Here is a 16688-nt window from a genome sequence, read left to right as displayed (position 1 = left end):
TAGTTGACTAAAATACTACTAAAACAAAAACAATTCAGATGACTAAAATACCACTAAAACTAAAATGGCATTATAGTCAAAAGTCTGTGACTAAAACTAAATCAAAACTTGACGTCAAAATGACCACTGTTCCCTCCCCAACATACTTTGTATATGTACCTTGCCTGCTGTCGTCTTCACCACTGGGCCAATCAGCATTGTCACATGAAGAATTTAAAGACCTACGGTATCTCACAAAAGTGAGTACACCGCTCACATTTTTGTAAATATTTTATTATATCTTTTCATGTGACAACACTGAAGAAATGACACATTGCTACAATGTAAAGTAGTGAGTGTACAGCTTGTATAACAGTGTAAATTTGCTGTCCCCTCAAAATAACTCAACACACAGCCGTTAATGTCTAAACCGCTGGCAACAAAAGTGAGTACACCCTTAAGTAAAAATGTCCAAATTAGGCCCAATTAGCTATTTTCCATCCCCAGTGTCATGCGACTCGTTAGTGACAAGGTGTATGAGAAGCAGGTGTGTTAAATGTGGTGTTATCACTCTCACTCTCTCATACTGGTCACTGGAAGTTCAACATGGCACCTCATGGCAAAAAACTCTCTGAGGATCTGAAAAAAAAGAATTGTTGCTCTACATAAGGATGGCCTAGGCTATAAGAAGATTGCCAAAACCCTGAAACTGAGCTGCAGCATGGTGGCCAAGACCATACAGTGGTTTAACAGGACAGGTTCCACTTGGAACAGGCCTCGCCATGGTCGACCAAAGTAGTTGAGTGCACATGCTCAGCGTCATATCCAGAGGTTGTCTTTGGGAAATAGACCTATAAGTGCTGCCAGCATTGCTGCAGAGGTTGAAGCGGGGGGGGAGGGGTCAGCTTATCAGTGCTCAGACCAAATGCCGCACACTGCATATAATTGGTCTGCGTGGTTGTCGTCCCAGAAGGAAGCCTCTTCTAAAGATGATGCACAAGAAAGCCCGCAAACAGTTTGCTGAAGACAAGCAGACTAAAGACATGGGTTACTGGAACCATGTCCTGAGGTCTGATGAGACCAAGATAAACTTATTTGGTTCAGACGGTGTCAAGCGTGTGTGGCGGCAACCAGGTGAGGAGTACAAAGACAAGTGTGTCTTGCCTACAGTCAAGCATGGTGGTGGGAGTGTCATGGTCTGGGGCTGCATGAGTGCTGCCGAAACCGGGGACATTAAATTTACACTGTTATACAAGCTGTACACTCACTACTTTACATTGTAGAAAAGTGTAATTTCTTCAGTGTTGTCACATGAAAAGATATAATAAAGAAATTACAAAAATGTGAGGGGTGTACTCACTTTTGTGAGATACTGTATGTAAGTGGGGTGTGTATATTATTATTAATATTATTATTATTATTATTATTATTGTACAGGATTTCTATAGTGCCAACAGTTTGCGTATCGCTTTACAATGTAGAGGGGAACAATACAATTACAATACAGTTCAATATAGATGGAACAGGAGGGCCCTGCTTGTGGAGCTTACAATCTAAAAGGAGGGGGACTTGGTACAAAAGTTAATAGCTGCAGGGGATGATCTGATGGAGGTGGCTCAAGTACAGATCTTAGGTGGGTGTGGGATAGGCTTCCCTGAATAAATCAGTTTTTAGGGATCGCCCAAAGGTGGACAGGGTAGGGGCTGATCAGACATACTGGGGAAGGGAGTTCCAGAGGATGGGAGAGGTTCTGGAGAAGTCCTGGAGGTGAGCATGGGAGGAGGTAATGAGAAAGCTAGAGAGCAGGAGGTCTTAGGAGGTGTGGAGATGATGATTTGGGCGATATCTGCAGATGAGTTTGGTGATGTAGCTAGGGGCGTTGTTGTGGATAGCCTTGGGAGTTGTGGTTACTTCTTAGTATTTTGAATTTTATATGGCGGGGAAGGGGAAGCCAGTGAAGGGAGCAGCAGTCACAGGTCGGTTAGTAAGGTGTATGAGTCTAGCAGCAGCATTCACAATAGACTAAAAGGCCTGTTTAACCATTTCCCGTCGCTGCACTGCCTTTTTACATCGGCAGTGTGGCTCTCCCAGACAAAATCACGTTAATTAACGTCATTTGCTTGGGAGGCCACTAGGGGGTGAGTGCGCGCCGCCGGAGGCACGCTCCTGCCCCCGATCGTCAGCGGGGAAGCCAGTGCGGGTGTCAGGTGGCTCGGATTGCCGTCTGACACCGGCGATCTCTCCCCGCTGACAGAGAAGGACAGACGGCTGATGTAAACACAGCCGTCTGTCATTCTCCCTGAAGTGATCACAGAGACCATGCGATTCCTGCTATATAGGATCGCATGTCTCAATGATCATTTCAAAAGCCCAACCCCCCCCCCCCCCACAGTTAGAATCACTCCCCTATGGTCACATTTAACCCCTTGATCACCAATAGCATTACCCCTTCCCTGCCAGTGTCATTATTACAATAACAGCGCATATTTTTTAGCACTGATTACTGTAGTAATGTCACTGCTCCCCCCAAAAGTGTCAAAAATGTCAGTTAGGGGTCCGATCTGTCCGCCGCAATGTTGCAGTCCCGCAAAAAATCGCAGATCCCCGGCATTACTAGTAAAAAAAAAAAACAATAAAAATTACATAAATCTTTCCCATAGTTAGTAGATGCAATAACTTTTGCGCAAACCAATCTAAATATGCTTATTGCGATTTTTTATTACCAAAAATATGTAGCAGAAAACAAATTGGCCTAAAATGTTAAAAAAAATTAGATTTTTACATTTTTTTTTTTTTTTGGGAATGTTATATAGCAGAAAGAGAAAAATATTGTTTATTTTTTTTTTTCAAAATTGTCGCTCTTTTTTTGTTTATAGCGCAAAATCGCACAGGTGATCAAATACCACTAAAAGAAAGCTCTATTTGTGGGAAAAAAAGGACGTCAATTTTGTTTGGGTACAGTGTCGCACGACCGCGCAATTGTCAGTTAAAGTAAAGCAGTGCCAAATCGCAAAACAGGGCCTGGTCATTAAGCAGCAAAATCTTCCGGTCCAGAAGTGATTAAGGGTAGGCTGTTGAGGAGAGAGATGCAGTAGTTGGGGCGGGAGATAACCAAGGAATGAATTGCTTTTTGGTGTAGTTAGTCAGGAAGGGGCGAATTCTGGCAATGTTGCAGAGTTTAGGGCGGTAAGATGTAGTCAGTGATTGGATGTGGGGGCTGAAGGAGAGGTCAGAGTCTAGAAATACACCCAGTACTCTGGCATGTGTGAAGGGACTAATGGTTGTGCCGTTGATCCTAATGGTAAAGTCATGGGGAGGGGATCGCTTACAAGGGACGGTATGGAGCTGCATGGGTAAAGTACTGGCTCAATATAAGAACTGCTCTTTTGTTAAAATCTCTTTCCAGTTATATTCATTAAATGTTCTAAAAAAAAAAAAAAAAGGTCACTCCAATAACTTAGAAAAGGACACACATGGGAGTGTCCAAATTATATACTGGCTCTCTAAAAGGGAGAAAGGGCAACTACTGGTGGGTGAGAATTGCGAATAATGAGATCTTCACACAAAAACTACAAAAATAGAAAGAAGGTAATGATGAAGGATATAGTTGTATGTAAATAGGGGAATATGTACTGAATATTCAACAAAGACTCTGCTCTAGACTTGTGGACAGTGGCAGGATAACAGGCTGCACTTGGCAAGGAAAATTTTAGAGTGATGATACACAGCTGAAGATTGCTTGAAAAAATGCTGCACTAGAATTTGATGTATAACAAAGGTGGGAATTAACCTGCACTAACACACAGTGTGTTTGCTGGCAATGAAGCCCAGGACTAGGCCATAGTACCATGCTCCCACTGGTACAAGGGCAATGTAAGCAGGTCCCTGGCTGACCACAAGCATGGACCATGCGGCCCAGGGGACCTCCATTGCCTTTTCTGAGACATGAACAATCTTGTGGACAGGCGTCCCAGAAGAGTTGAAGCTGTTATAGGTGCAAAGAGTGGGCCAACTCAATATTGAACCCTACAGACTAAGACTGGGATGCCATTAAAGAGGTTGTAAACCCTCTCTTTGAACTTGTACCTATAGGTAAGCCTTTAATAAGGCTTACCTATGGGTACTGTAAATATCTCCTAAACTTGCACTGTTTAGGAGATATTTACTTTTAATGCAGCCGATGACGTCATCGGCGCATGCACTCTGAAGGAATGACCACCCGTGGTGTTCCTTCAGAGCCCTGTGCCGTAAACAGCGGCTCCCACACTCATGCGCGGGAGTGATGTAGTCGCTCCTCCGGCCAATCAGATAGCCGGAGGACGTGAATCAGGAAGCAGGATGGCCGAACATGTCGGCTGCCCTGTTGCTGAGCGGGTGACACTGCGGGGGCTTCTTTCTAAGGTAAGTATTTCATAATGAGCTAGTATGCAATGGATACTATCTCATTATACCTTTGTCTTACAGGGTTTTTTTTTTTTTTTGAGGAGGGTTTACTTCCTCTTTAAAGTTCATGTGCGTGTAAAGGCAGGCGTCCCAATACTTTTGACAATATAGTGTATGTAACACTGTGTAATGTAGCTGTTATGCAAAACTGTTTTTTGGCCACAAGATGGCACTGTCCTGCAACTTAGTCATCACACAATCCATACAGAAATGCTGAGAGCTTTGGGACTTGTGTGCTGCAAGCAGGAGTCTTTCATTCAGACTTCACGGGAACTGAACTACACTTGGCCCAGCCCATGAGGTCTAGCAAAGGGGTGGGGGCATTTAAAAAGGGAACAGCCACCCAGGAACACGAGGGGGGGGGTGGTAACAGATCCGCGGGAGGACAGAGAAAAAGGGAGCCATTGCTTCATCCTGCTACATCGAAGGACTGGGGGAAAGGGGTCTTAACCCATACCATGTCACCACATGTTACAAGCTTATTTGTTGTTGCCAGTTACTTAATCTCAGTATTTTCTACAGTACAGACTGCCACATAGAGACACAGACTCAGTAGCCCATTCAGTGCGGCGACCTATCTCCACCAACTGTCCACTGATCCACTACACGCAGGATATCACATATCAGCACCAATGCTTCAGCTTCCCTGATAGGCAGGAATTCTTTATGTATCCCACTTCAGATCTATTCTACCCAAGGAAGGAACAAGTTTCAGAAGCCCAGTTCTGCACTTAAAAATATACATTTCTGCTAAATTCTGCTCCCATCCCTTTCCCACTTAAGCAACCTCTATAATCATCTGAGGTCCTTCCCAGAGTTGCCGCCATCTATTAAAGTTGTACTCTGCTTGCTATTTCATCATCTCTGGGGAAATGCCATTTCTCACCCAAAGAGATTACATTTGTTAGGAAGGCACTAGCCATAAAACAGATGAAGCCTCAAGACGTACACAGGTGTGCAAGCTCAGATGTGCAGTTCCTGTTTGAGAATGCATATGTGCATATGCGAACGCACATGCGCACTCATGCACGCCTGTCGCTAGTGTTGGCACCAATGGGACTAATTAAACTGCAGAAGCCAGTGCTGTCTGATCTACAGCTATTACCCGTGTTCCTGCATCTGATCCTGTGTTACTTCTGTGATTGATCCAGCTTTCCCTGACCTCGCTTGAAGGCTACCTGCCCTGACCTTGGCCTGTCTCTGGATTTGCTCTGCCTTCTGCTCATCTGCCTGATTTTATGTTGCTAACTTCTGCATGTATCCTGACCGTTCTCTGCCTGCCGTTCATCGCTGTATCTCACCATCTGTTGCTGACTTGGCTTGTCTAACCTTGCATCCAGTTATCCACCCATCCTGCTCTGCATGCTACCTGGTCCATGCTGGTTCTTCATCTGCTACCTGCCAGCTGCCTGTCAAGCACCTGCTGTCTCCGCTGCCATTTGCTGTTCCAGCAATCTGACCCATCTCTGGTGATGCACCTGCTACCCACTGCTGCGGCTGACAGACATCTTACAGGCACTCCATTGCATGTGCTTCTATTGTTGGAGACTCACAGAATTTAGAGTTAGGACCACAGATAATGGGGTGCCTTTTTGGGGCTCTGTGGCTTACGCATGTATTTGTAAATGTGTGCAACTAAACCCCTGTTTTTAATGCATACTGTTGGGCAGGTCAATTTGGTTTGTCGCAGACTGGTCTGTAAGGAGAGCTTGGAATCTTTTTGTGTCTTGTTATATGCATTGCCCTTCCAATGCAGAGACCAGTTACAGCTGGGGGCAGTAACCATTTGTTTGTGCTATGGATTATATTGGCCAGGCAACACACTGACACCTTTGCTGCCATGGTGCTATAGGCTGGGTGTTCAGTGTGCCCCTGTGCCTTTAAGAAGGGGTGGGCTCCTTTCAGGTATATCTGCCCTACACCTGTCCATTTAAATGCATGTGCTTCCATTGTTGGAGACTCACAGAATTAGAGTTAGGATCACAGATAATGGGGTGCCTTGTCGGGGCTCTGTGAATTAGGCATGTCGGTAAAGAGAGCTTGGAATCTTTTTGTGTCTTGTTATATGTGTTGCCCTTCCAATGCCCCTTGCTGCAGAGACCAGTTACAGGTGTGGGCAGTAACCATTTGTTTGTGCTACAGGCACTCATACCTCGCCTTGCTCTCGCGGGTCACTGTCACAACATCAGTGGTCTCTGAGCCGGGGCTGTACGAGTGGCCTCCCTCTATGAGTCAGGCTCTGCCACAAGGTGCATGACAACATCCCTACTGTGCACCAACATAAGGGCCCCTTCAAACCGGCAGAAGAGTCCTTCTCATATTTTGTGATTGGTTCTTTATGAGACATTTCCAATCAAAATCATCAGAGAGTTAAACCCTGGCTCTGGTTACTGGAAGCCCACAACTAAGCTAGCCTAACATCTCTCCTATCGGGCAATTGGGTCAATTTTAAGTGGCACTGTTCTTTGTTATATTGTTTTTTTTTTTTTGTATATGTGGTTTCCTCTTGTGTACATCAGATGTTGATTTTTTTCATGCTTATACTACTGCTAATCTGACATTAATATACGTAAACTGAATCATTGTTCATCAAAAGTGGTGTGTTTATCCTTTGTGTGATAACTGGCTAAAGTATTACGGTGGTGTCAACAGGGGTTATGACTCAACTAAGGCTCAGAAGCAAACAGGGAACCCAAGATACTCAGCGGCTCCTGGGGGGGGGGGGGGGGGTAGCACTATATATATATATATATATATTTTTTTTTTTTTCCAAGGGTGAAATTTACAGATGTAGTGGATTAACCCCCCAGCCTATAATATTATGATGCAACAAAGTGGCTTTGGTTTTAATATATATTATTTTCCATGCAGGGTATTCCATATGACAACATCCTAAATATCCGCAAGACAAAGTTGTCTGCAACGTTGACCTATTACAAGAAGCCCTTCTTGGTACACCAGGGACACATGCAGTGGCTGTTTGATCATGAGGGGAAGCGTTACTTGGATCTCTTTGGAGGGATTGTCACTGTCAGTGTTGGACACTGCCACCCGTACGTATACGTAAAACCTGAAACTAGTCAGGACCATCTTATCTCTGGTATCTCTATCATACAGATACGTGCCTACCATACCTATCATAGAGATAAATGTCTACCATGCCTATCATACAGATACGTGCCTACCATACCTATCATAGAAATAAATGTATACCATGCTATCATACAGATACATGCCTATCATACACAAAGTGTTTCAAATTAAAACAGGCCTTTTCTTAGTCGCAATATGTGTTTTTGTTAAAGCAATTTCCTGGAACAGGATTGATTTAACAGGTTTGTTAGATAATGCCGTTGTTTTGTGGCTTAAACAAACTTAAAAAGCTTTTAAATGCTGAATTGTAGAGCTTAACATTCAGATGCCTCCATGATCCAATTGACACATTGAAGATTTCCGGAGGAGGCCTGCAGGTATTCAGCTCTATAAAGAACATTGTGTTATTCTTTAACCTTTCCCTTTATTTAACATTAATGTTTAACCTACTCCTAAACACTCACCTAACCCTGAACTTTAAACCATAATACTTTTTTTACCTGGCCTAACGCTTAGCCTTTAAAATTGACCTCTAACTCATGACCTAATACTTAAAATAATATACAGTAAATCCATAACCCTAACCTAACCCTAAGTTGAACATCAGGTGCTATGATCTTTATTGCATACTCCCACTGGTCCAGTGCAGAGAAACATAAATATATTGTAATTGAAGCTTGGCAATGCAAAAAAGGGACAACGAGAAGGCAACTTGAACGGTGGCACTCACACCTTGTAACAGCAATACATCAGCAGAAGTAGGCCCCAGGCATGCCGACAGCATCTGTCTCGAGGAGTGGAATGATGCCCGGCCGGCCCTTACCCAAGTGGGAAGACTTCCAGATAGGATGATCTTTTTCTGCACTTTCCCTACTCCTCCACGCTAAGCACTTTCACTGCCATACAGGTGACTTATCCCTACTGTATTAGAAAGATTTTCTCTCACTCGTCAGGTGATAACATTTTTACCAGAAAAGAACAAAGGGGAGCTCTCCAACTGTTGTCCCTGAGACAGTAAGTGGAAATATCTCTGACTGAATGATGGACCCCCAGTAGATGTTCTAATCCTTCTCCACATCCTAAACTAAATAAAAAAAGGGTTTGGTAGAAGATACACTTTAACAATTAATCTGAGTTTTGTACTATAATCCATTGCAGCCAGATTCCACAGGAGTTTCATTGTGCTTCTGGGCAAGACTGCTGCATATATTGCTCTAGAACAGTGGTCCTCAACTCCGGTCCTCGCTGCCCACGAACAGGCCAGATTTTAAGTATTACCTTGGGGAGATGCAGACTAGAGTACTGCAATCACTGAGCAGCAAATGAGATCACCTGGGATGTATTTCAGTTATCTTGCAAACCTGGCCTGTTAGTGGGCCCTGAGGACCAGGGTTGAGGACCACTGCTCTAGAACTATGGTTCTCAAAGTTCTGTAGACCATAGTCACAGATAGTAGTGACCCACCTATGGCTAAGGGTGCATCTTACAATTTAAAACCCATCATCTTAAGATAGATGTGATTTTGTCCTTATTCACTCCTTGCCACATTGTTCCTCAAATATCCCTCGTTCAAAATTTTTACCCTCCTCTGAGCCAGGGACCTCCTGTTGTAGACAGATAGGTCCTTATTTTCTGTAATATGTGGCTGAAGTAAATTGAACAAAAGTTAAAGCGGAGTTCCGGCCTCGGGGGTCAATTTGAGCTAAAAATACCCCCGGGACAGTCAGGACTAGTACATTCCATAATGGATAGCCTCTGAACTGTCCCGGGTCGCACTTACCTGTAAGAAGAAATACTTACCTTGAAAATTTCTTCTCCAGCGCTGCCATCTCAGGTGTGGGCAGCTGAAGCTGCAGCGTCCCTCTTCGTGTCCTCTTCCGTGACGTCGGAGTCCCACAATGCACAGCACCGGCCCCGCTCGTCACTTCCGGTGCAGGCGCGGCATCCCTGCACAGCTTCTGGGCATGCCCAGAAGCTGTTTAGCACTGAATGCTGCGCCTGCACCGGAAGTGACGAGCGGGGCCGGTGCAGGCGTATTGATTCCTGGGAGCGATGATGTTCAGCTGCCAGGACTCATCGCAAACCGGAAGTGACGGCGCGGGCCACGGCCGCAGAGGGAGGAAGTGGAAGAAAGGTGAGTATATTTTCTTCTATAATAAGGTAAGTGACTAAAAAAATATCCATTTCTCTTTCAGGTTGCCCTAAGTGAGCGGATGGCCCAAAATCGATTTTTTCGATTTTGAGGCCGGAACTCCGCTTTAATCTGGGCCAGATTTACTGACATTTTAAGTGGGGCAAAGTGAGCCTGTAGACAGGTGCAGTCTGTACTCCCCACTGCAGGTTAACTAAAGTGACAATGCAGAAGGGGAAGGAAGTTGTGAGGAATTTGGTTTCTCTATGACTTTCTGCAGTCACAAGGAGACAGCTGTCTGATTAAATGTTGTTGCTCTACGTGACTTCATCATCCATCTTGGGTCAGGCAGAGTCTATTTAAGACTCCGGCTCCCAGGTTTGGCACACTTTATATGAGCGAGTGTAGAGACAGGTTCCCCATCTGGCAGGGATAGTGCAAAGAGGTAGGGAAAGGTTCCAGAGGAGTAGGGGCTGTGCAGGGACTACATCTACCTCTCTCCAGGAAGCCTCCCTTTTGGGTGTGGACTGGTAAAGCTGCATTCTGCTCCTCATGGCAGACACTGTCAGCATCTTTCAAATCTACAGGCCACTGTTACAGTTCGTAAGTGGTAATTTCTTCCCACTGGGCCTGGTTGTTTTGGACCTTTCTTTAATATCTTGCTATTGCCCAACTTAGACTATCTGTGTTTACTGCCTGCCACACCACGCTGCTCACACTTGGCATAGTCTGCAGGATTTTCCCCTCTTTATAGCTGATGTGGAAGAAAGAGCAGCGACCATGATGGCGCCATTAGGAGCGGCCTTGCCCTTGGTGCCTACGTTTAATGAGTCAATTGTCTCCCTATCAGAGAGACTCCCAGGGCAGAGGGAAGACTCCTGGGAACAGCAACACAAGACCCCAAAAGGCCAGAGGCTATGGTTGCGCCAAGTCCAGTCATTATCACTCTATTGAATGACCAGATGGTCCTGTGTTTGATTTACACTGGGTCAGAAGTCACCGTCCTGGACTATCAGTTCTACGCCCAGCAGTTTAGGACTCTGAACCAGTTGGACACCTCCTGGCTGTCCCTGAAGGCAGCCAATAATCTACCTATTATTGTGGAAGGAGTTACCTGAATGTTCATAAATATAGATGACCAGGTAGTGGAGTGAGTTGGGGTTGTGGTTATCCACAGTTCAGTAAGTTTAGCGGTGCCTATCATCCTGGGCATGAACCTCCCAAAGGACCTAGACCTACCCTACCTGCTGGCCAAGACTAAACAATCAGGATGGCGTGCACGGGGCTGTAGCCTGTGAGCGGTTTGGCTCAATGTGATCCGGGCCTTCGAGGCCTATCAGCGAGCAGCTAAACTACAGACAGAATGGGTGGGAGTTGTACGCACAACTAAGGGACAGTGCTTAGAGGTAGAGAAAGGTTCCAGAGGAGTAGAGTGAAAGGACTACATTTCCCCTTTCTCCAGGAAGCCTCCCTTTTGGGTGTGGACAGGCCAGGCCACATTCCGCTCCCTGTGGCAGATGCCATCGGCATCTTTCAAGTCTACTCGCCACTGTTACAGTTCATAAGTGGGCTCCAAACAGTCGTTGCTTCCCACCGAGCCTAGTTGTTTTGTGTTGGACCTTTCTACAATATATTGCTATTGCCTAACTTGGACTCTGTGTGTTTACTGCCCTGCCACACCATGCTGCACCTTGCTCACAAGCCAATGTTCATTTCAAATATCCGATCATGTGCACGAAAACTTGAAAAAATTTATTTTTTTCTTAAAATGATTGGAACAAATGTCCACTGCAGCACATATGCTTTAGTATATAAAGTCTAGCTTTATGTCATTTCACCTCACTTTACTCCATGTCACTTTTAGTAAATCAGGCCCATAGTATAAGGTTCTTCTCTAATGTTAGCCATGGCAGGGCTGGCTGAAATGTGGAAGGAAAAGTGTTCTATCTTCAGTAGAGCAGAGCAGATAAAGAGAGACCTCAAGATACATGTTTACATAAGATCACAGTCAAAGAAACACTGCTTTAGAACAAATCTTGTAGAATTGGATAGAAGCCAATCAATATTTATTTCAGAAGAGGATGACTACTGAATTATACGTATATGGGGCTCACCAGGCCTCATCAGTTCATTGTCCCCTGTCTCTCCTAGGGCTTGGAACCAAACAGGAGGTAAAGAAGGATCATTTAAAAGAAACCGTGAATAGCTACACCGGAGATAAAAATATTACTGTTCTTTGTAATTGTAGGAAAGTTACAGAAGCAGCAAAAAGACAGATTGATCGTCTCTGGCACACAACCAATATTTACCTGCATTCGCCAATCCATGAATATGTTGAAAAGCTGACAAGTCGCATGCCTGGGAAACTAAAGGTATTAAACACTTATGCATAAGTAATGGCTATTTTTTTTTAAAGATCAGCTATGATCAAACTAGATCTCTGTTTTTGAGTGGAGTAGGCCAGGATGGCAAATCCATCAGATCGCCCCTAATTTTAAGGTGCCTGGTGGGGAGATGTCCCCTTTCCGGTTCTCTGACAAACAAAGCAAGAATGCCGAAGTGGATCATTATGTAAGGGGGGGGGGGGTTGCCTTCCTTTGTTTTAACTGTGGGTAAAGGGTTCTGTATAGAGAGGTTTTTAATTATTCTTTTTATTAATTTTTTTTCTATTGTTTGAACCGGATGGACATGTTTATTTTTACAACCTAAGTATGTAACTATGTAAGGTGGACCCCGTACAAGGCAAAATTGGAAAAACTTTAAAAAAAAGTGACATTTTTTATTTAATTTTATTTATTTCAGGTACTTATATAGCACTGTCAATTTACACAGCGTTTTACATATACATTGTACATTCACATCAGTCCCTACCCTCAAGGAGCTTACAATCTAAGGTCCCTAACTCACATACATACACAGTAGGGACAATTTTTTTTTTTTGTATACAGGATCCAATTAACCTACCAGCATGTCTTTGGACATTCCCCCGTTCCGCTGATGGCCATGCATTGGCATGGAAATTCCTGCTCACCCAAGATAATACGTGACCATCCAATCTTAGGCACCACTTTTAGCGTCACCCTCAAGATTCCTTCATTGGTTTTAAATTTGGGCTCAAACTCTCTGATGTCACCAGTTCTGGGGAACCTGGACTCCCCCCTGGGACTTTAAGATAACAAGTTTCTGCCTTTTGTGATAGCTAACACATTCTGACTTTTGGACTTTTGGGAGGATGACAGCTAGAAATCAGTCCCCTCCATCCAAACCATGACCTTCCCCTCTCTTCCGCCTTGGCAAGCCTATCAAATTAGACACTATTTGCTTTCTATCCCGGGCCTACCAGCCTCTATCCTTCTGCCCACTTCTTTTGAACAGGAATGCATTTCTAGTGCTTCTATTAGGCATGGTCTTTCTGTGGCCTGCGCTGAGTTAGTGGTGCCTCTGGAGGACTATCCCCCCCCCCTTTAAGGAAGGGGGGGAAGCCACGTTTAGTTGTTAAAAGGCAGCCAGTACATAGGTAAATCAGACCAAATAAAAATAGATAAAAAGTGTACAGTGCCAAATATAAATTGATAACATATATTAAGAACTCAATAAAGACCAAAGTCCATAAACAGGTGCATGAAGTCAGTAGTGAGTGAAAAGAAGAAATCCAACACCATACAGCTTAGATCTCAGATCTTGGAGAAACCACGTGTTCTAGTAAAGGATGTCTCCTTACCGGAATGTTTGACCCCCGGTCAAGAGAGGTCAAACAGGCATAGATCAAAGAGCTGGAAACCCAGAGTACGGGGTATCTCCAATGATAGCTGGCACCAGGTCAATCACACTCGGTCCTTAAATGGTGTTAATCCCAAATGAATTCACATCTCCTAAGTTCCTTCACATAGATGGTTAAGGATGCCCCTCCAAAAACAGATGGAACTCAGATGGTGAAGTACGTTTGGTTTATTTAAAATCAGCAAAAACAAAGTAAACTACTCACATGTTAGTATATAACAACAAACATAAATTCCAAGATGGCCGCGGCTAGGGGCGTGTCTGCGTGCGGGCCGGCGTACTGACGCGTTTCGTCATCACATAAGACGTTTACTTGCTGCCTGTGAGAAGGGTCTTGATTTACAAATGACACCTGAACAGAGAGAGTTTATCCTCTTTTTTTTACACATAAGTCTTCTAGGTTGCAAGAGAGTGGGTACAAGGGGTACAAGCTTTTAGCTCGGTGGTACAGGGTCCGCACCGAATGTTCCCTAGTGTCAGCCCCAAACGCTGGAGATGTGGCCTGGCCAGGGGTTCGATTCTCTATATTTTTTAATCGTGTCTGAGAATCCAACCTTTTTGATGGGATGTATGAGCCCTTACGGACTTATCCCTGCAACAAAACTGAACGGCACGCCTCCTGCACCTTAGCTCCTTCTCTAAATGTAAATACCAACATTCTCTGGTAAGACATCTCATTGATGTGGCCAAGGCATGTTTCCCAGCACTCTGAAATCCCCCATTGCCTCCCACCGTGCAACAGTGGGTAACATCGGTAAATGACATCATGCACATGGAGGACCTTACCTCATCCTTGAGGAGACATAAATCGCGTTACCGCAAGGGTGGTTCTTCTGGACTCAGTTTACCTCCACAGAAAGGATACTATGATTTGCTTGTATCTACCTCCACGTGACCAGATCGATATTGGCCTGGGAAGGTCTGACGAGGCCACCCCTTTTTTTATTTCTCTTTATTTACTATATTGCCCTGCTCTACCTCTTTTCTCTCACTTGTTTTCTCTTTCTTCTTACTCTTTGTTTGTCTGATATATACATAAAACCCCTTCTGAGGGGATTTAGGACTCCCTACTGTCTGTGACAATTGTTCTAGTATCCACCTGCCTTTACCTAGCTTGTGATTATAATAACGTGGGTCAGCCTGTAGTTGGGAAATTCACATATCCCTGTCTCGCTTCATACTGATTTGCTACCTGTTTTACAGATTACCCCCTTTTGTGGAGTAATCTATTAGGTTTCTTGGATTACTTGTCATTACTTTGTTTGACCCGATGTAATCTAATGTATGTTAACCTCCCTGGCGGTATGATTCTTTTGGATTTTAGGTGCTGAAAGCGGTACCATTATTTTGCATGTAATTCTTGTGAATGAGCAGCCCAAACCAACTGTATACATTTATTATATATATATTATATATATATATATATATATATATATATACATATATATATATATTTATATATATACATATATTATGTATACATATATTATATATATATATATATATATATATATCCGTGTATATATATATATATATATATATATATATATATATATATATATATATATATATAATGTATACAGGTTGGTTTGGGCTGCTCATTCACAAGAATTATGTATATATATATATATATATATATATATATATATATATATATATATATATATATATATGTGTGTGTGTATATATATATATATATATGTATATGTGTATATATATATACGTATATATATATATATATATATATATATATATATATATATATATATATATATATATATATATATATATGTATATATATATACATTTACATAAAAAGTACAGTAAAACTGCAGGAAAGGGCACTGGGGGGCAATGTAATGTGATTTTATTTTATTTTGAACGGTATCAGTGTGTTTGGTGCATTTTACATTTGAATTTGCCGCCGGTTCCACCCCCCGGCGGACGTCACGTCGCCGGAGACGGAAGCCGGGGCTCGCAGACGATCGGGAGGAAGCTCCGCCGCCGCATACCGCTCGCAGACTTCGCTGGATCCCGGAGAAAAGGTAAGTAAAACCTCTTCCAGCATCCAGCAATCTTCTTAGCGCTACCCCGAGTGTGACTCGGGGTTACCGCTTTTGGCTCTAAAATCTTACACCGAGTCACACTCGGGAATACCGCTAGGAAGGTTAAGCCATGTTGGAGTGGCAACTAGTGTTTGTTTTTCTGCTGTATTGTATATTTTGTCGTTGAAAATATGGTGTGCAGATGTGATCTTCTAGTGCTGTGGGGGTTAATAGGAGCCGCTGGACCTGCCACACACTCATCAAAAGTGCTGACTGTGCCTGCCCTTGCCAACTGCCTCCTCCATTCACAGAAGCTGTATTATTGCTTCCAACTCCTCCATTTATAGAGCGCTTTTCATTGCAGGAATTGATAGTAGAGCTTTTATGAAGGGAGTAGGGGTGCTGAAAGAGCCGGCAAAATTGCTGCTTTTGATGATTGCCTGTGACAGGCATATTAATCCCCGCAGGTCTGGAAGATCACAACTGTGGAGGGTATGAGGAGGAAGAGGAATGAAGATTTCTACAAAAATAGACTCTAGCACAAGAGACACTTTTCATTCAATGTTAGTAACATCCCTGGTACTGATTTAAAAAGTTAACTTAAAGTGCTTGTAAAGGCAGCAGGATTTTTTTTTTTTTTTTTACCATAATGCATTCTCTGCATTAGGGTAGAAAACCTTCTGCATACAGCTCCCCCATAGCCCCCCCCCCCCCCTTATATTTACCTGAGCCTGATCTTGATCCAGCACTATGCACGAGAGCAGCAGCTATCCTAGTTCTCTTCCTCCTCACTGGACAGAGAGGCTCTTGCTGCTGTCAATCACAGAGTGGGGGCAGGGCTGAGCCACGCTGTGTGTATCAATGGACACATAGAACCTTCACAAATGGCCGCACAAGTGCTCCCATAGCAAGCAGAGAGCCAGGAGCGCTGGAGGGGACCCCAGAAGAGGAGGATCCGGGCTGCTCTGTGCAAAACCATTGCACAGAACAGGTAAGTATGACGTGTTTGTTATTTTTTTTTTTTTGTCATATATAATTAGGTTTACAATAGCTTTAAGCTCTTTAAAAAGGAATCAATTTGCCCTCATGATACACATAAAAAAATAAAAGGGACAGTTGTCACAAAAACTCAATAAAAGCCAATAGCCTGTCTATAGGTATCAAGAAATATTTCTTTATTGTAGCTCTGTCCCCGTAGGGCTTGCTGTGTGATGACT

At 43.6% G+C, this 16688-nt stretch overlaps 1 protein-coding gene across 1 annotated transcript in view; it reads left to right on the top strand.

Annotated features, from left to right (window-relative positions):
* LOC309544999 (alanine--glyoxylate aminotransferase 2, mitochondrial-like) overlaps positions 1–16688 on the top strand; it is a 99847-nt gene that overhangs the window by 24325 nt on the left and 58834 nt on the right. Inside the window, exons 3-4 of the mRNA XM_082244062.1 lie at positions 7294–7475; positions 11895–12018. Coding sequence (XP_082100188.1) covers positions 7294–7475; positions 11895–12018 — 306 coding nt within the window. The remainder of the gene's footprint in view (positions 1–7293; positions 7476–11894; positions 12019–16688) is intronic.

The sequence above is a fragment of the Pelophylax lessonae genome, assembly GCF_965119305.1.
Source record: "Pelophylax lessonae genome assembly, chromosome: 1".
NCBI classification, from domain to species: domain Eukaryota; kingdom Metazoa; phylum Chordata; class Amphibia; order Anura; family Ranidae; genus Pelophylax; species Pelophylax lessonae.
Note: the sequence above shows the minus strand (reverse complement) of the source record. Positions and strands in the feature narration are given on the sequence as shown.